Genomic DNA, 20727 nt, shown 5'->3' with positions numbered 1-20727 from the left:
CTCTTAAGTATAACTTCATTGGATAGCTCCCTACATTTGTAACTGGGATTTTGCTGCAGATGGAGAGTACATGTGTCATCCAGTGGTTTTAGCACTGATCTTGACAACCTGCTGAAGAACCCTGAATGTTCCACAGTGCATGGCTTCATGAGTAAAACTGCATAGTTGAAACTGGAGGGTAGTCTGACACTTCCTTTTGACTCAAGATTTTAACTACATAAACCAAATCTCCCTAACGGATTTATGCTACTGTCTCTAACAATGGAGGATTTATGGGATTTGCTTGACAGCATTCCAGAGATTGCACTTATCATATCACTTCGCAGATACTCTGTGGGTGCATTGGAATCCTCTTTAATAACAGTATTTATTGGTTTAGCATTTGTGGCCTCTTCTGGCATTCACATTCATTTTGAATTTCATTGTATTTTTTTTACTGTTTTTCAGCATATGCACACATCCACACATGCATTCGTGGCGATCTTTTGCTTCTTTTGGATCAGGCAGTAAATTGCATGTTGGATCACAGGACAGCATGCAGTTCGCCCTAAGCATATAATCAGAACTAGTTAGTCTCAACAGCTGTATGGCAAGCATGGATTCAGCAGACAAAGAATTTTCTGGCGTAGAGATGTAGTAATGGGAATAGCTTCACCTGCTGAAGTCTGATTTATCATGCAGCTGTTAAAGGCATATGAGCCCCCTCCCAGCAAAAAAGCTTGCTAACTGGAATATCCTTGTTTTCTGGATCTTAATCAGATTCATCCCTTCCACTTCCACTCTTTTCTTTATAACACTCACCCAATGGAAACTAATATTGGGTTCCCTAAAGTATAATGGGCAGTTGCTTCTCTGTGCTTCATTCAGCCTTGGCTCCATCCCATCCTAGTGTTCTCAAACCAATAAAACTTGCGTTTGGTGAACCATGAAGAAGTGGTCAAAGCAACACATTGTGTTTTCGTTGCTGTGGGGGAGGGGGCTGTAATGTGTTTCTTGTGTCCAAAATCATCTTTAGAAGTAAAGACAAATTTGGACTCAGTTTACCTCTTTCAGAATTGCGTGCTTAATGTATTATGATAAAAAACGCATGTTCTAGCATCATTAGTTCCACATAAGCAAATCGGAGGCCCCAGGGTTTTCCTCTGGAAGAACTTGAATGCCCATGGTTTGACAGTGTCCTGTCTCTTTTGGTGTTTGTTGAACAGCCAGACATTTTAACGGCAATTGTAAAGCACTGAATAACTGAATTATTTGGAAATACTGTAGAAGAGAATTGTAACATCACTGAGTAATTTGAATTACTTGGAAATATAATTATACTTAATATTGGGTTTTTAGTAGAATAACCCAACAGGATAACACTTTGTGTAGATGTGAGCCATGGAAGTACATACGTCAGAGCCAATAAAGTCTCGTTATGCATTTGCGTGGCTCTTTATAGGAAGACCAGAAAATCTGCTGTGACATCTTACGTCTCAACCAACTGGTTTACTGCAGCATGCACAACTGATTATGTTGCCTAAAACAGCTCTGATTACAACAATCTAACTAGACTTTAATACAACACAGAACCTTTGGTTGTTGTTTAACAGCAGTCACCCAATTAATTAGAAGAATGGCAGCTGTATGCCTTGTATTTTGTAGTATGTGTCATATTTCTTACTTATTATAATAGCTACAAACCAAAATAGATAAATGTTAGAAACTCTGGATTCTAATACTGTATATTACAGCAAACTGACCTTTGCAAATTAATTAAAACACACACACACACACACACACAAACACACACAACCAACCATACTTGTCCTCCCTCGGCAAGGATTTTGTGAAGGTTTGATGTGTTACCGTAATATCTTATTCAGAGCCTTCATTTCAGTTTATATAACTTAAATGACCCTAACCACATTTGTGTCCACACAGGGGCTCATTGTGTTTATCCAACTGCTGTGATGTCATCATATGGAGACGTCACTGATTTATAGCTGGCATTGCTGCAGAAATTAGGTTATAATGTAATTTTGGCTGGTGCTATGTCTAAAGGTGGATGAATCTGATACTTTTGGTTTTGCTCAGTTTCCTGATCACCACATTTCTGCATCTGTTTGCTTCCTTTTAAAAAAATATGTCATCACAAAATTATCTGCATTTTGGTGCAAAGTTTTCCTAAAATGAACATTTTTGTATGCATTCATTTAATAAGCCCTTCAACCTTCTCTCCCCAGCATTTTTAGAAACTATGACTCCTACTTGATTAGCAAGTACAGCCACCAGGTGTGTAGGGTTGCCAGACTCAATAGAGGACAGGACTTCTGTGCCTTTAATTGCCCATCTCTCCTTTGAGTCTGGAAACCTTAAAGAGAAACCAGCAGACCTTTTGTTTAATTTCCAAGCAAAGGGTCTGATGGTTTCTCTTTAAGGTTTCCAGACTCAAAAGAGAGCAGGGCAATTAAAGGCACAGAAGTCCTGTCCTCTATTGAGTCTGGCAACCCTACAGGTGTGGTGGTAGGAGGAGCTGTTGCCTCACTGAGCAAGTAGAAGGTAGCCTGTTTTTGCATAGTAGAATGTAGATAAGGGCTTTAAAGGATTGTTTCTATCTTTCTGAATCAAGTAAGCCGTGATCTGGATGCTCCTTGCATACCATATATATATTGGTGTGCTCTTCAGTGGGCTATAAAAATGATATGTAGATCCTGTTCCACTGTATTTGCTTTAAAAAAAAGAAAGCCAGATTCTAGCTTGTTCAAGAAAAAAACACTTTATGATTAAATGCATCATTTTTCATAAGCATGCCGTTCTTCCTGAAGTTTTGTTTTGGTGAACTCTGGAAGCCCCTTTTCTGAATCCCCGTGCTTGAATTTACCCATTGTGCAGACATCTATCAAATGGGCCATCAGTAGCAGTAGACATGTGGTAGTACATCCAAGTTAAAAAATTTCCTTTGATTACTACAAATCCATAGAGCCCTTGGGTCCAGAGCTTCTACTGCAGCGCAGCTATTTGCAAATAGATTTTTATAGCACATTAGAGCTGGAGGAGAGTCCAAAGAAAATAGTCTTTTTCAATATTAGAACCAGCTGTGACTTTCTTGTGCGGATGACTCATTCATATTTTTTTATGGGGTGGGAGAACCAGGCAAAGGACACACAGAGTCTTATTCAAGACGTTGTTTGTTTTTGCAAAGGGTATCCTAGCCACAAGCCAACTTGATCATACCAATGTGCAACTCCGTGTTTATTTAAAGCACTTTCTTTTTCTTTCAACAGTTCCAGTTATAAAAGCAGAACCCACTGACGACTATGAGCCTGCTCAAACCTGTGGACCAAGGAACCAAGGATTAAGCCCTCTCTCCAAGCCATACTACAGCCAGCAGATCATGATGCCTCCTGATCCTGGCTCGTGCCTTGTGACTGGCTTCACTTCCTGTCAGCAGAGAAATGCCGTGATGTCATCGTCTCCCAGCTCAAGTCCCAAGCTGCATGATCTTTCCTCTCCTGCTTACAAGTGCATCACCAACCCAGGCCACAGCCACCTAGGACTTCAGCAGACGGTTGGAGGTGTCCCCACCATACAGGAAGTGCCAAGGTCTATAGTTGTGCATCCAAGCTCTCCAGATCAGTCATCTCACATCATGCTGCAGCCGCAGGTGAGTCAACATCTGAGCAGTAGCTGTTCCCTTGGTTACCAACAAACACTCTATCCCAACAGTCCCTCCTCTCCAGTTCCATCTGTAACCCAAGAGCCAACCTATTTGCAGTCCTGCAGTCCAACTCGCTCATCCGTAATGGGTCAGCAGCAACTGCCGAATGTTCAAAGAAATGAATCTCCAGCAAATCAGCCACTGCCGTTGCCCGAGTTGCATGAGGACAGTAATCATAATTTGGCCCCTATTCCTGTAACGATCAAGCGAGAACGCGAGGAATTGGACCAGTTATACCTGGACGATGGTAAGTCTCCTGCAGATGTAGAGGTTTATGTTCAGCCATTTTTGATGTGCCATTGAGTTCTTTTAACCTCCTGAAGCGTTCTGATGGGGGAAGCTGCCCGTTAACAGCTTTGTGGAGTGTTGCCGAATTTTGCTCGAGTGACAACTGGACGGGAAAGATTTCTTTAGTGTCATCAGCAATAATGAAAGCGCATAATCTAAACGTTTAAATGCTGTTAGTCATTGCCAAAGTATCTGCATGTCCAACAGCTACATTGCAATAATCTTAACCATATGGTCTTGGCTTATATCTATGCCAGTGGCTTGCAGAATGGCACTGAGAGGAGCTGATTTGGAATTGATCCACTGCCTGTCATATCCTGCAGGTTGAAATGCGCAGGTCTGCTATCTGGAATTAATTGATAAAACTGCTCCGTTTCAGCTAAGAAAGTCGAAATTATAAATCAAATCATGACTTTCACTCTTCGACATCTGAAGTTAAGGCGGCTTCACCAGTCACATCTCCAGTTTCCTTACTTTCTGTTGTAAATGTGTAGCTGGCTAATACACACACTGCACGCACCACTGCAGTGTTAAAATGCTACAATAAGTTTGTCAAACTCCAAGAGATTTATTCCTTCATAGCAACAAAGGGCAAAATCTGGAATTTTATTAACTCACTGAATGCCAATGTGGTGTTTACAGCCCTGGTAGTTCATATGAACTTGCACCTTATTTAATAAATGAGGCCCACTTCAGTGACACAAAACATTATATAAATCCACCATGGTATAGAAAGACCTTTGAACAGATCCCGTTTTAAAAGTAATTGTTCCACTTAAACTATGAATCTGATTGTCTTGTGGGGCAAAGCAATGACAATTTTTTTTTAATGAAGTACTTTATTAATTCTCCTCCTGAATTCTTTATTAAAAGTCTGAATTTTTAAGCTCGAGCAATATTATGTTATCTGGTTGTGTAACAACCTGTTCAGATATGTTACAGATCTGAGGGGGGTGGGAATCCAAAGGTAATTGACTCAATCAAAAATATTCTATGACTAATACCAAACTTCTCCACCACTGGAATTTATATGGCACTCATGCGGACAATGCAAATTTTAATCATGCAATTAATTTAATCAAAAGGAAAAATCCCAAGAAAACCCTTGGGTTTGCATGATTTTATATCAAGGTATATGAGGATTACCTTACACTTTTTAATGCATTTCTTCCTTCAAAAAAAGCAGGAAAATGGCACTTTCTGGAATCTTCCACCAGAAGGTTGGCTCTCTTTTTTTTTAGATGGTGTTTAATCAAATTATCAAATTGCACCAAAGTGAGACACTTTCAGATATGTGAAAATCATGCACATCCATATAGAATCCACACCACCTGTCTTCTGTAAGATATTTCTAAAACGGCTCAAAGTTTGTAGGACATTTCTCAATCAGGCAGAGCATTCCCTGTGGTTGACTTACAACCACACTTGCACTTGAAGCTGGCAGGTCTTTGGCCACTAGCAGAATGTCACCTTTCAAAAAATTTGTGCCTTGCAAAGTATGTGCGAACTCTCTAACTGTTCCTAATTTGCAAAGTCAAATTGGTCATTTTCAGTATCAAAGGAAGGTCATTTCCTACAGCAAATGCCATTCAATTGTGAAGTTATTTCCTACCATTAAAAACATCAAAGAAATTAATGGGGGTTATCAAGAAATGTTATCTTTGTGAGTGACAGTCAGCACCAACAGGAAGAAACTCCTGGAAAGTAACTGATGGTCCAACTTTTCTATGCTAAGAGATATTATTAGTCAGTGTTTCATTGAATGCACTGATAACGAATAATGTTTTGAAGGAAAAAGCCAGCAGCCAAGTTACAATAGTCTTTCAAACCAGAGGCATTTATGTTCTAAACTTTTTAACTTTTAACTAATGTTGGCTTATTTCCATCTAAACTTTGGATGAACAACTCATACGGTAGGTTTGCCTAAAAGACAGCCTATGAATTCAGAAAATAAATAAATAACTCAGATTCTTCTGTGTGAGCTGCAATTAAATCAGGAAACCTTGAATAAGCCATAGATTCGCATTAACCAGGAGTTGAATCCAACAGTCTTGCACAACAGAACTACTCCTTCTCCTCCCCACTGTGTGCCCCCTACATACACCCCAAATCTGCTTCAGCATACGGATGAAGGAGGGGAAGTTATGTCATGTGAGCAGAGATTTTTCTCCTCATGCAGTTACTTCACTGGACACAACCCCTAGAAACCATGGTTATACTTTAGATCAAGCCAGTGTATTAAAAAAAAAAAAAGCGGTTTGAGGTTGGTGTAATATCTTGCCTTGTTTGGGAGCTGGTAAGCAACTCATGCCAAAATGGGCATCTCTGGTTTAGTCAAGACTTCCTGGTTTAAACATTTCACACAGCAGAGTAAGAACTGAAGAGGTTGCATGTTTATGCGAAAGATCCATACACATCTTGGCGTAACTAAGCCAAGGTATGATCATTTGAATGATATCTCTGATTCTTAATGGGAAACAATTTCCCAAAATGTTAAACAAAACCATTAAAAAGGTTACCTAAAATGCACATACTTTAAGTAAGATCTGTGAAGCCAATGGAAGTTGCTTCTAAGAATGTGTGCTGAAAATCGTTGGTTTAAGCACTGTTGATCATCTCCCCACAATATTCCTTTACCCGAGGAACATTAATTTAATTATCTAAGGGATTTATGATCGGCTTCCTGAGATGTCCTCCATAAAGCAGCTTACAACATGTTTACAATATAAATCCAACTCATAAAGCTCATTTAAAATATGCAACTGACAACAATAATGACGTGAAAACCAGCAAAGAGACAATAATAATGTTTGGCCACCATCCAATAAGCAACCACTATTTATGACCCTGCATTGAAAGTTATAGAGACGAAATGTGTCTCCAAGGCCTGCTTCAAAGAGGTAGGGTCTGCCTGATGTTAATAGGAAATAAATTCCATAATTGCATGGTCACTGTTGAGAAGGCCCTGTTACCACAGCACATCATGGACAAAAGGCATTAACTTTCCCGCCCACAGCACCTCAGTACAAACTGAGTGTCATATTTGTCTCTGAAGTCAGAGTTACCTGAAACAATTTTGGGAAATGGAATCTGGGAACTAAAATGCTTGTTGCTCTTTTTTTTTCATTGCACTGCGTATTTCTTTCCTCCTCTTTCTTTATAATTGAAGGCTTGGCTGGATGGTCTTATCTGTAAGAGGGATGGGAAACCTATGGGCCTCCTTTGTGGTTCAATTCCAGCTCCCAACAGCCCCAACCTTAAGGACAACAGGCAGGGATAATGGGAGTTGTCATCCAACATCAAATGGAGAGCCACAGATTCCCCGCCCAATAGGTAGTCTCTGTCTGCCTGAGTGGGTGTAGAGAAAGAGAGAGGGAGATGATAAACAAAGAGGTGCCTGGATTTTTGATATATGGCTGACAGCAGGCATCAAAAGCACCTCATCAGCTCCCCTGCCCCAGTGCCATTCAGCTTCTGCCCCTTGTAGTTGTCTCTGTACAGCTGTGAGTTTTATAGCACTTTGCCCATGAATGCATACATTTCAATGGCTTTCTTTTTTTAAAAAAAAAAAGATAAATTGGGAGTATTAAACTCTCGCGTAAGTATGTAAAAAAAAAAAAGGTAAAAACCACAGGCAAAGTGTTATTGAAAGCTGCAGCCTAACCAGCCATTTTAAAGGTGTCTCTTAAAAATAACTTTTGCAGTAAAAGCTGTAACTTATGGAGGTAATATGAGCTATTGCTAATGTCCTTCCCATGAATTGCTTACTCTGTCGAACTGTTAGATGTCTGACGTGTCCATATTTCTCCTATGCAGCATATATTAAATTCTGTTGCCTCTACACCATATGTTCGGGAAGGGCGGGGGTGTTATATGTATTTCAAACTTATATATAAATTTGAAATGCACATGATTTGGTCATATAGTTTATTTGAACAGGAACTATACCAGACAGAATTATTCTTGCGTTGAAATGTATCCTTTTTCATGCACCTCAGCTTTGTGATTAAAGTGATTGGCTCTCGAGGCCTTAGGTTTAGTCTGCTGCTGCCACAATTATGCCTTTTAAAAACTTCTGAGTGTGCTCACTGATTTCCAGTAGTCCAGATGTCATTAGAACAACATGCAGGTACTCTGCAAAGCCCAGTAATACTGTCAACACACCAGAGTGGATTTCAAGCTCCCTCTCTCCTCTCTTCCCCTCCCTCTCTTCCTCTCTTTTGGCCTAGTCTAGCAGCTCTGGAGGGGAAAACAAAAGGCTTTCCTCGTGGAAAGTTTTAGTAAATCTGGCTGAGTGCCTGGGTTGAGGACCCCTCCTCATTTATAATGATGATTGAAAGCGTACATACTACTGTGTTGAAACATGCTGGGTCGCTAACATTGGAGATGAAGGTTAGACGTGATGGGTAGGAGAGGAAAATATAGAACTCAAATAATTCATCAGGGTCAAACCTTTAATGTACCTAAATGTCTACATTTGAGTGGTGGACCATTAAATGAAACCACAATGGGTCAGGTCACAATATTAAGGTTTCCTTTTTTGTTCCAGCTACCAGCTTTGTGAAGGTTCTCTATGTCTCTATCCCTCTCTCCCCTACACCTTGAGGTGTCCCCAAGGTGGTGAAGTTACTTCCAATCTCTCAGTTCTCCTGGGTCTCCCTTGGGGTGGGGTATGGTGCTATATCAATGGTATTCCAATTTTCATTAAATTTTATGGTCATATGTTATATAACATGTTTTGTAAATTCATTTGGTTTAGCTAGTCAGAATATAATTTGCCCATCTCTGTCTCATCCAGAGAGATGAACCAGAGTTTTAACAGGAGGGGGAGGGGAAGGAGGAGGAGGAGTTTTTCACAATGTTATACAGAAAGAAGTTACATAAATTGATAGCATTCAATATGGGGAGCAAAGGAGCATCTAAGATAATGCCAAGGATTTGTACTTGCTCAGTAGACTGGATAATGATGGTGTCGATAGATACAGGAAGCACCCGAGAAGAAGGCTTAGAAATAAAAGGTGAGCATGCTAAGTTAGAAAAGGCTCTCTTTGACATCAACTCTAAGGCAATGGTTTTCAAACTACGACCTGCAAAGTTCCACAATGCGAAGACTTTTGATGATGGACAAACTGGTCCTAAGTGTTGCTTATCTGCCATTATTAATTGTCTCTTGCGTAACTTCAGGAGGATGCTGGGGCAGGTGTTCTTACGGGATAAGGACTAACTTCAGCACACCACACATGGTAATATGTTGGTAGAGAAAGATAGGAACAAGTGCGCTGCGACTTACAGCCCTGTAGAATCCTGTTCCTTTTGCACTAAACATTTTAATTAAGCAACTGTGCTCAACCTCATGACATTCAGTGCCAGCTCTGCCTTTTAGCCCAAATTTGTCTTGTGCAAACAAATGGAAAGACCAACGAGAGTCACTTCCACATTTCAAGCCACTCGTTTCCTTCCACGACAACATTCCAAATAGAAAGGATTTTAAAAAAAATAACTGCAATTTTGCTCAGTGGATAAGGCCCTGCTGTGCATAAGTTATAGTAACGTTTGTTTGCTTATAAGCCTGGGCTGGTGCCAAAGAAAATTTACATTGTGCAGAAGCAGAGCCTTCTGTCCCGAGAAAGCATTGTTCAGATGCTCGCATTCATCACTGGAATATGATATTAGCTTGAAATATTTCTGGGGAGCGTCACCCGAGAGCTGTGCAGTGTTGGCAGATCAATCCACAGCCACTGTGGGAGCTGCTTAAACTCTTGTTACTCTAATGACCTGGCCTGTCTTTGCAAAAAAAAAAAAATGCTTCTGGAGAATTTTTCTCTCTTTCAAAATTAGGCCTAGAGCCAAGGTGGGGCCAGTTGTCTCTTTCATCAGGATTTTGGCCATTCCTGACTATTGCATAAGTTTTGCAAATGTAGTGAGGGAAAGTAGTCCTGGTGGCATACTGTTTTATGAAGATACTATACTTGATCTTAGCCAAAAGGCCTGAGTGGAAGGAAAGATGGGTTCTTAGGTTCAAGAACACTTTTACAATGCCATGAAATATCTGGCGCGTTGATGTCTTTAGCCATTCTGAAACCTGTGGGCTTGGGGGTTAGTTTCTTCTGGATCAAGGCTGGTAACCTCAGACCCTCCAAGTGTCCCTATTTTCCAGGGACAGTCCCAGACTGACAGAAGCCACCCTGGTTTCTGATTTGATCCCGGAATCTTTCCCTTAGGATATCCCAATTTTCATCAGCAAACTGTGGGAGGGTATGGTAAAGGTAAAGGTAAAGGGACCCCTGACCATTAGGTCCAGTCGTGACTGACTCTGGGGTTGCGCTGCTCATCTCGCTTTATTGGCTGAGGGAGCCGGCGTACAGCTTCCAGGTCATGTGGCCAGCAGGACAAAGCCGCTTCTGGCAAACCAGAGCAGCACATGGAAACGCCGTTTACCTTCCCGCTGTAGCGGTTCCTATTTATCTACTTGCATTTTGACGTGCTTTTGAACTGCTAGGTTGGCAGGAGCTGGGGCCAAGCAACGGGAGCTCACCCCGTCACAGGGATTCAAACCGCCGACCTTCTGATCGACAAGCCCTAGGCTCAGTGGTTTAACCACAGCGCCACCTGGGTCCCCGGGAGGGTATGGTAGGACACCACTATTTTCATTGCAGGGAATGGAGTTATGCGACCCCCTGAGCCAAGGAGATAAGTAACTGTTCAACCTTTAGATGACACCTGAAGGCAGCCCTGTATAGGGAAGTTATTTCATGTTTTATTATGTCTTAATACGTGTTGAAAGCTGCCCAGAGTGGTTGGGGGAACCCAGTCAAATGGGTGGAGTATAAATAATAAAATTATTAGAATTACTATGGAATAGGAAGCCCCTATTTCCAACAGAGAAATGTTGGAGTGTGTGTGTAATCTGTTTTGGATTAGGGCGCAATGCAAACAATCGCTAGGTAATAGGCAAAACTGTAAAGAGATGTACTGGCAGTGGCTGAGTCCAGGAAGGTGGTCTGTGGAGCTGTGAACAGCTGCAGGGGATGTGGGAGACACCCAGGTGGTCGGAGGAACCCAGGAAGGAGGAGACAACTGAGAAGGCAGATAAAAGCTGACAAATAGATTGAAGTTGAGAAGGACAAGGAATCTGGAAGGGCAAAGCAAGAAACCGGAAACAGAGGTGGCAGAAATGGAATGCTTTGCTGAAAAGTAACTTATAATCGTCTTTGTTGCACAGATAGCATGGTCTGCAATGTGCAGGAGCCATATTTATATAGGAAAGTGCAGGATTTGCTGAAGCCGAAAACAGCTCAAATATACCAAGAGTAGTGTGAGTAGGGGATGGTATAATCTGACAGCAACCCTAACATTTGTGACTGGTAGAGATGGGTGAATCCAACAATTAAGTTTCTAAATTCACCTCTCCACATTTCAGTTTGCAATTATTATTTTTGAAGAGGCCTCATGAAAATTCACCGGCGTTTTAGTTCAAATTTCTCTTGATGTTCACATTTTTGTAATCTGTTTTGCCTAATGTACACATTTTTGCAAAGCGGTTTCCCCTAAAATACAGGATGTTTGTTTGTTATTTTTACTATGTGTGCGTTTCTTTTGCACACTTTACCCCATTATATGCATTTTTGGCTCTGGTTGATGGTAGACCTTGAGGTCCCAGAACAAATGCATCCAACTAGCCAGAGGTCTGCCTACAACTGCTGCACAGCGTTGCTGCTTTACCGTCTTAACATACAGGTATTTTTGCCAATCAATGTTAATTTGACTAGCACCTTTTTTATATTCCTAGTATAAATACTGCTGAGAACATTTCTTCTCAATTACTTGAAAGATGCTGTGTGGTAATGCTAGTATGTACCTGTAAAACACATTCCATGATCTTTCTGAATACTGTATTCTGCAAATATTTATTGGGTAGCATTTCTAAGAAAGGTGAGACCAGGCAATGAAACATTTCTAAAGCAGTACTCCAGGTAATAGCTCCGAAATACAGTTTCAGAATGCTCAGGAACATTCAGCACAGTAACTGAGCCCTTTTCCTATCTATTCATCTGTTCCCCTTTTTCTTTTTTAATGGAAAACACAATGCCACATTAAATTTCTCTACCGTTGTTAATTAATATGAGTTTAATCTTTGTGCTGTTCCATAACCTAATCTTAGACTACACTGCATGCTTGACATCGTTCTCACCTTACAGTGTCTGGACTATGTATTAAGAACTGTTTCAGACTATCAATCTTTGTAATCTTGAAAAAACTATTGTAGCCAACACTCTATTAATTTGAAATGTGTTCACTTGACCTGAAGGGAGCTTGTATCACATTTCAAATGATAATGCGTATGAATCAATTTAGTGTGTTCAATATATTCTATGAAGGTTGATTATTAATAATGATATAAAAAGAACTGTTAACAACAAAATGTGTCCTGGAGACTATTAGTGCTCACTACAGTGCAACAATCCTCTTGATTTGCATGGCATTCTTAGGATTTTCCGGCACATCAAAATAAACATTACCTGCTGGGAGCTTATACTAGGACAGGGGAGAATTTTGATTCAGTTTTCATTTAAAAGCAAGCCTCCCTGATTTGCACTTTTCAAAACATTAGAAGGACCAAAATGCAGCCATCATTTGAAATTTGAACTTCTCTGAATTTTGTCATTCAGTTCCTCTACCTAGCAGTATGTTAATATATATATGGAGAAATAGCTTGCAAATGGAATTTTTCATGAGGATCTTAAAAAACAAAAAAGGGCAAAACCTCAAACTCACATGAAAATGTGAAGAACTGAATTTAAGACTGGAAAAATGAGATACTGAGAGGAAGTGAAATTGGCAGATTCACCCACCCCTACTCTATCCCATATTGCATCCTCTGATTTTAAGCAGTTTTCTAGGGTCCCAGGAAGAGGCTGTTTTATTTGATCTTTTTAAAACTTGAGATTTCAGGGGTTGAATTTGGAGCCGTCAGCTTGCAAATCATGTGCTCTACTACCACCGAGCTATGATCCCTCCCATGATAGTGCGTTCCTGAAGCACTCAGCAGATTCTCTCAGTACTGCAAGATCCTCAGGAGAGGTCTGGGATGGGAAGGAGATTCAGCATGCACTTCAGTACTGTACAGCTCTGCTCCCATCTCCATTGTTATGTTTGCTAAATAAGACTGCCATTATCATGATGCTGTTATACAAATCTATGGTGCACCCACCCTGGGAGTACTATGTACAGTTCCAGTTACCATCCCTCAGAAAAGGAGTTTGTAGAGCTAGAAAAGATTCGGAAAAGGGCAACCAAAGTGGTCAAAGGGCTCATGCAACTCCCCTACCAGCAAAGGATGCAATATTTGGGGGGCAGGGTCATTGGGTGGGGGAGAGAGGAGAATGTAAGTAAGGGGAGGCACAACAGAGATGTATGCAGGTATGCAGGATGTATCTAGAGAGATGTTTCCCCCTCCTCTTTCATAACACTGAAGCCCTAAGTCAGGGGTGCCCAAACTTTTCTCCAAGAGGGCCAGATTTGATGAAGTGAACATGCATGAGGGCCAACCAAACTTGTTGAGCTTTTTATAGGATTGAAGTTGTTGAGCTTTTTAAAAGGATTTGACCCCAATACATAAACTGCCACAGGGGCCAGATAAAACCGGTCGGGGGCCAGATTAGCCCCCCCCCCATGGACTTTGGACCTGCTTGCCCTAAGATGAAGCTGAATACTGGGAGATTCTGGATAGAAAAAAGGAAGTACTTGCACAATGCAGAGTTGAGCCATGTTATTTGCTGCCACAAGTTCAGAGGTGGATTTAGGGGACCATGGCTGGTTCAGATGAACTGGGTGTGGAGCCTCAGAGGCATTGCTGGGACACTGCAACCAGAGGTGCTGGGTTGCCCCCAAGATGGGGGCTGGGGGCTGGCATATGTTGCATGATGCAGGAGGCAGAGCGTTCTGGAGTAACTGGTTACTGGACCTGTGGCATGCATGAGGTCGCCTGAAGATTGAGAGGGGCCAGCCCCATTAATGCAAATATTGAAGGTGCCAAGCTGCATTTGGCCCCCTAGAGTTCGTGTGCCTGGCTGCAACTATGATTCAGAATGGAGTACGAAAGGTAGAGGGGCACCACTAAAATCTGAGACTCCAAAGGGTGTTCAAGGACACAACAGAAATCGTCAAAGCTGACGAAAAGTCCAGAGGTAGCATTATTATCAGTTTGCAATGGGGTGGAACGTCCACAGGCTATGAAGGAGTTGCTCACAAATTTATTGACAGCTGCACGAATTAATATAGCTGTGAAATGGAAGGGGCAAGCAGAATATAAAATGGAAGAATGGTATAAAGAGGTGTGGGATGTAGCTATTAATGATAAATTAACATGCCATTAAGGTAAGACAAGGAATATGCAGGAGAAATTATTTTGAGGAGATATGGAGGGTGTTTGTAGAATTTGTACTGTTGAAATGGAAAGGGGTCAAACTATCGCAAGAGGTGTTGAAATTTTGGGAGGTTGGATAGTTACAATGGAATGGTCTCGGTGGTGGGGTGCACATTTTATTATTATTTTATTATTATTATTATTATTATTATTATTATTATTACTTCTTTGTCAAAATAAATAAATAAATAAAAATAAACATTTGAGACTCCAAGGTCCATCACGGACAAGATGTAGTGATGGCCACCAACTGGCATGGCTCTAAAAGTTGGTTAGGCAAATTCATGGAGGATAAGGTTTTCCATGACTAGTGGTCATGATGGCTGTGTTATACCTCCAGTGCTAGAGGCAGCATGCCTTTGAATACCACTTGCTGAGGTTGACAGATGAGAGAGTTACTATTGCTCTCCTGTCCTGCTTGTGGGATTCCCATAGGCATTTAGCTGGCCATTGTACTAGATAGGCCTTTGTTCTGACTCAGCAAGGCTCTTTTTATATGCTTAAGAGGTCATTGGTGGTATGTCCTGAAAGCCCTGCCTTTTGGAGTTTCCACAAATTTCTCCAACTCCAGATTGGTGCAGTGACTGCTAGAAAGTAGGGCTTTGTGTGGCGGCTGCAAAGTTTGTCTGAAAACAGGTATGTTTAGGCTGGATGGGCTAGATGTCTTTCCCATTCTACAGACATCCCTTTTTATCGACAAAATTTCAATATTATTGCCCTCCAAGAGACATGGACAACAGAAAACATAGAGCTGGAGGGCTTCTACTCACATGTACTAAATGCAGTCCCAGGCAGAGGATCAGGAAGAATGAAAGGGTATGTTTAGGCTGTATCCTCACCTCATCCAAAAAGCCAGAAGAGCTGCTATTGCTTGTACAACAGCTCCCCACCTCCGCTGCCAGTTTACATGAATTGAGGTTCAAGTCTGCACTCTCCAGAAATGCAGAGATCACAGGGAATGGATTGCGAAGGATTTTCCAAGCATTATATGTAATTCAGGAAAGCTTACAAGTGTTTTCATAATAGAGGTGAGGTTTGGGAATAGCATCAGATGGCTCAGGGTTATAAGAATAATAATACCAGTAGGTATTGGAACTGAATCTCAATGCAAAGTCAAAAAGACCAGATAGTCATCTTTCACAAAGTGGATAAGTCTGTAGGGATATAGTGGCGTGTGGAGTTGTTACCACTTTTATTTAAACGTAAGACTGGTTACAAAGCTCAACCACAGAACAGATTGTCAGCTTATTATGAGAAATGGATATAAGGAGCCGCAGTCAGTGACTCGGAGTGTGCTACGTTTCTGCTTCTCCAGTTTCCCCAAATGTTCACAAGTTTCTTTATGGTTGTAAAATTTGAATTCATGTTGATCTTGACTATTTTTCTTACAAATGAAGGGAAAGAAAAATAGCATTTGCAAAGATTGAGATACCGTGTAATATGGTGGTTAGAGCTAAAAACCGGGGCCAGAGAGACTCTGGTTCATGTATTCACCCACTATATCACAGGGTTGTTCTGAGAATAAAATGAGGGCGGTTCAGCTCCTGAGAAAGCAAGAACCTCCTACTGCACCAGGTCAATGGCCCATGTAGTCCTGCATCCTGTTCTCACAATGGCCAACCAGATGCAGGGCATTTGCCTCACATTACAAGAAATACAGGACATTTGCCTAACTACACTGTAAACCCAGGCTCTGCTGACCCTGGGCCTTGACTGATATTTTATCACACTCCTTTCTCCTTGGATATTCCTTCCCTGAGGCTGCAATCATGGTCATATAACCTGGCAAGCTGTCGGAACTTAGAGTGGTATATATCAAACTCTATCTGAAAGGCTTGTTTTCCCTGCACCAGGCGTAGCCTGGCAGTAGCCCTGCTCCCGAACCGAGTTTGGATCTGGCATACTTTACACCAGCTTATTTTAGGCCGGTATAAACTACACATACTATACTTAGGATTGCTCCCGTAGTAGTGTGTAGGGGACGCAAGTTAGTCATGATGGGTATATATGTCTAAGCCTGAATTGACCCAGAACATTTTATTATAATTAGATGGTAATGGTAATGATAATGATAATATTTCTACCTTGCCCATCTGGCTGGGTTTCCCCAGCCACTCTGTGCAGCTTAAAGCGCATTAAAAAAACACAGCGTCAAACATTAATAACTTCCCGATGCAGGGCTGCCTTCAGATGTCTTCTAAAAGTTGTGCTATTCTTTATCTCCTTGGCATCTGATGGAAGGGTGTTCCACATGGAAGGCGCCACTGCTGATAATGCTCTCTGATTGGCTCCCTGTAACTTCACTTCTCACAGTAAGGGAACCGCCAGAAGACCCTCGGAGGAGGACCTCGGTGTCCTGTTCTTAATAGGAAAGCCCATATTAAATGCCAACATGAGTTTTAAGACTAGTTAATGGAAATGATTTAAGAAGTACTAATAAACTGCTTCCAAATTCCTGGGCTAGATCCAAGAAGTGGCTCACATGAGAATTGTGGCTTGCTTAATGGGTTGCTGGAAGGGACTGTTGGAGAAGATGCTTAAAGAAAAGCCTAATTAATGAATATGTGTCAAAATATTGCAGCAATGGATATTTTGCGGCATTTTGTAGATTGCTATCTGGTGTATGCCTCTAACGCTCATTTTTTTCATAATGGGGGTGTGCCTGGAACCCGGGCTAATACAAAAGAAACTGAAAGCAGAAAACATAACCACCCGCACAAGTTTTTAAAGCTATATTTAACTTTAATTGGGGGAAACACCTGCAGCAAGGAGTTTTCAGACTACGAAGTACCTCCAGACCAGAATTACCACAGTGCTGCATTTAAAACATTATATATATATATATATATATTAAAAGAAAGCTGCCTGACATAAGTCATAACCATTCACTTTAGTGCTATATGTGAGATAAATGAGCCTATAAGATAAAGAAGCGTTAAAAAATATTCTAACCTTTTGTCGTTCTGAGATCTATAGTTCTACTATGTGAGAAATAATTAAGGATTGGGAAATGCCCTCCTTTGTGTGCCATTTCTGCAACGTATGGCTCAAACCCAGAAACTGAATGAATGTGATGAACTTTTAAGTGGAAATGCAAAACAGGGTTTCGCTAGAGCGGGTTTTCATTCCATTTCCTGCTTCGGTATATTAGAGCTACAGAAATGCAACATAGTCTCAGGATTGCATCCAACACTGTGCAGATCTTTTCTTTTCTTCCCTTTCCCCCTTTTTGCAATATACATAAATCCAGTTGAGGCCAAACCTTTGGGCAGAAATGAAAGCGGAAACTTACCATCCTGTTTCCTGCTCCAACAAGTGAAGCGTGACTGCCAGCTTCCTTTGCTGTTACCTGGAGCCTTCTTTTAGAACTTGTTAGTGAGTATCAGACAACGAGCGATGATAGGCTGTGATGCAGCACTGCAAATATACATGACTTGCCCATAGAAGCCTATTTTAATGTTCTAATCAGTGTGCTTTTTGCTTCTCGAAGTCCAATTCTGTCCCATGCCATTTTCCCCACTGGGTCTTTGGATAGGTTGCTTGGTATGGATCCTATTGGTGAGAGTTCATTTTGTTTAGGCACATCGTTGTCAGGGATAAAGTGAGACCCCCTAAAAGAAAACAGAGAATCAGCCAGTTACAGTGGTACCTCGGTTTACAAACACAATTGGTTCCGGAAGTCTGTACTTAACCTGAAGCATACTTAACCTGAAGCAAACTTTCCCATTGAAAGTAATGGAAAGTGGATTAATCTATTCCAGACGGTCTGCGGAGTACTTAAACTGAAGCGTACTTAACCCGAGGTATGAGTGTAATTGGTTCCGGAAGTCCATACTTAACCTGAAGCAAACTTTTGCATTGAAAGTAATGGAAAGTGGATTAATCCATTCTAGACAGGTCTGCGGAGTACTTAAACTGAAAATACTCAAACCAAGGCGTACTTAAACTGAGGTATGACTGTACTGTTCCTATCAGACTTCCAGGGCTGGTTTGAGGAGCCCTTAGACAAGAAACCCACAGTAGATCCTCTTCTCTCAGTTTTGATCCCCTCCCTAAGGAACTAAGAGCCCTGATGGGGCATCATGGGACTGGGAGCCCAGAGGGGTTTCCAACCACTCTAAGCACTCTGAACCAGCTATAGTTCCCATGATTCTTCGGTGGAAGACCTGAATGTTAAGATGCCACAAAAGTGTTTTAAATGTATGGTGCGTATATTACCTGAACCTGGAGAACACTAGCTGACATTGATAGACATATCCTCTCTGAATTTGGCTCTAGTCTTCTTTTAAAGCCAGTAGGCTCCTGGCAATCGCCACCTCTTCTGGCAGCTAATTCTATAAATTAGTTGCGCATTGTCTGTTCCGAATTGTTCCAGCTCTTCAACATCCTTTTTAAAAGGTGGAGACCACTGTACTGTATGTAGTACAGTGGTACCTCAAGTTACAAATGCCTCAGGTTACGAACGCCTCAGGTTACAAGCTCCGCTAACCTGGAAGAGTTACCTCGAGTTGAGAACTTTGCCCCAGGATGAGAATGGAAATCGTGTGCCGACGGCACAGCGGCAGGAAGAGGCCCCATTAGCAAAAGCACAGCTCTAGTTAAGAACAGCTTCAGGTTAAGAATGGACCTCCGGAACGAAGTAAGTTCATAACTAGAGGTACCACCTTATTCCAAATGCAGCTGTGCCATGTATTTGGTACAAACACATTGCAATTTGAGTCGCTTTGCATCACTGTCTGCAGCAGAGCAAGCTCCTCATCAGCCTGACAACTCAGCCTCTGGGTTCTTGCCAGCAACCTCTGGTGGGCTCTTCCCCACAATCTGGAAATCAGTGGCCTAGAAAATGTCAACAATAATATTGTTTAAAAATCTTCCAGTTTTTCCATGAAACTATGTGCTATTTATTTGAAATCTTTCTGAGTTCTGTCATATGTTTCTCCCAGAGTCATGGTAAAGAAAGGACATGAAAGCCTTAGCGTCTGAGTCACTTCTCCTTCCTTATCTGTCCTTTGGAGACATTAGCTAATCAAAGTTTGATACTCAGTACAATAGGACCAGTGCTCAGTGGCTCTTTCTGTTATCCTAACCAGCATGGAAACTTATTATTCCCATGGTCACAGCAGAGGGCTGGGTTTGCTTCTAACTTCACTGCCCTCGGCCTAGAGGGCTATCTTCGGCAAGCACAAATCTGATGCCGTATGTATGCCTCTGTTATCAGCTTCCAGAATAAATGTCTTCTTTCACCCCCCCCTTCTTCTTTCCCACCCGATTCATGAAAATTTGTGCCCTGGGATGCTTCTCTATCAGGCCCTTGCAGCTGCTGTTGTTTTAGATACGGCAGGAAGCGGGTACCGGAAAACACTTAGTGCTCACGGCCCTCAGAAAAATCGAGAAATTCCTCTGGTTTTCTCAAGGCTCTGGCTCCAACGAAAGCCAGAGAGAGAGAGAGAGAGAGAGAGAGAGAGAGAGAGAGAGAGAGGCCCTCAATCAGACAACTGTGTCTGGGCTGCAAATGTCAGAACTGAGGTTTTAGCCATCACCTTCTTGCAGGGTACTCCAGAGATATTTGATACGGCTGTGTAAATCATGAAGTACTTGGCGCTGAGAAAAAAGTTCCACTTCAGTTAACATTGCAGAAGTGGGACTGACACGTGTGCAGCCAGCACAAGCAGAGATGTCTGCGTACACACTTTTCAGCCAGCTGGGGAAAGCCCCCCCTTTTTTCTTAAATTTCCCCGGGGACAGGGCCTTCTATAAAGCCACTCCGTTTAATGCTATCGCTTTCTCATGCCCAATGTACGCATAAAAGCACATTGCCTCCAAGGTTTGTTCACTGCGTTTCTATAAATGCTTTTAGCAGCACCTGGAAGGGGGGAGGGGGAGAAGCATTTGGCCAAGGAGGCCGACAGAAAATAGAGAGCAAACTCAGTGAAACTCAAAACGGCATTCTGATATTTCTTTGTTTGAAGTCAGGAGAATAGGATGCCGCCTTATCTGTTTTCTCCAGCAATGTTTAGGAGGGCTGAAGCACATAAAACATACAGGAAAATAAAGCAATTGGCTGTACATTTTTTAAAGTAGCCAAGGTTTTCTTTAAAAAAAAACCACAGACATTATACATACATATAGTATATCAATTTCAGATTCCCCTCCCCTCTCATATACTAAATAGTTGCTTATTTCAAAATAAGGTCCTAGGAGCCACCTCAGAGCTGATAAAGAGGGAGTCAGCCCACAGCCACCAGCAGTGAAGAGCACAATTCTCTCTCTCTCTCTCTCTCTCTCTCTCTCTCTCTCACACACACACACACAC

The 20727-nt window shown here is 41.7% G+C and overlaps 1 protein-coding gene across 4 annotated transcripts in view; it reads left to right on the top strand.

Annotated features, from left to right (window-relative positions):
- Positions 1-20727, top strand: part of NFATC1 (nuclear factor of activated T cells 1) — a 137617-nt gene that overhangs the window by 99164 nt on the left and 17726 nt on the right. For 2 of the 4 annotated variants that reach the window (XM_035126468.3, XM_035126466.3), the window contains exon 9: positions 3267-4114. In XM_035126468.3, the coding sequence (XP_034982359.2) occupies positions 3267-4003 (737 nt within the window). In that variant the 3' untranslated portion in view covers positions 4004-4114. Of the gene's footprint in view, positions 1-3266; positions 4115-20727 lie in introns of those variants that run through there. The other 2 variants (XM_035126467.3, XM_035126469.3) reach the window with 2 other exon arrangements.

The sequence above is a fragment of the Zootoca vivipara genome, chromosome 8 (genome assembly GCF_965207765.1).
Source record: "Zootoca vivipara chromosome 8, rZooViv2.hap1.1, whole genome shotgun sequence".
In the NCBI taxonomy this organism is placed as follows: Eukaryota; Metazoa; Chordata; class Lepidosauria; order Squamata; family Lacertidae; genus Zootoca; species Zootoca vivipara.
The sequence above is the reverse complement of the archived record's forward strand: the minus strand, read 5'-3'. Positions and strand labels throughout refer to the sequence as shown.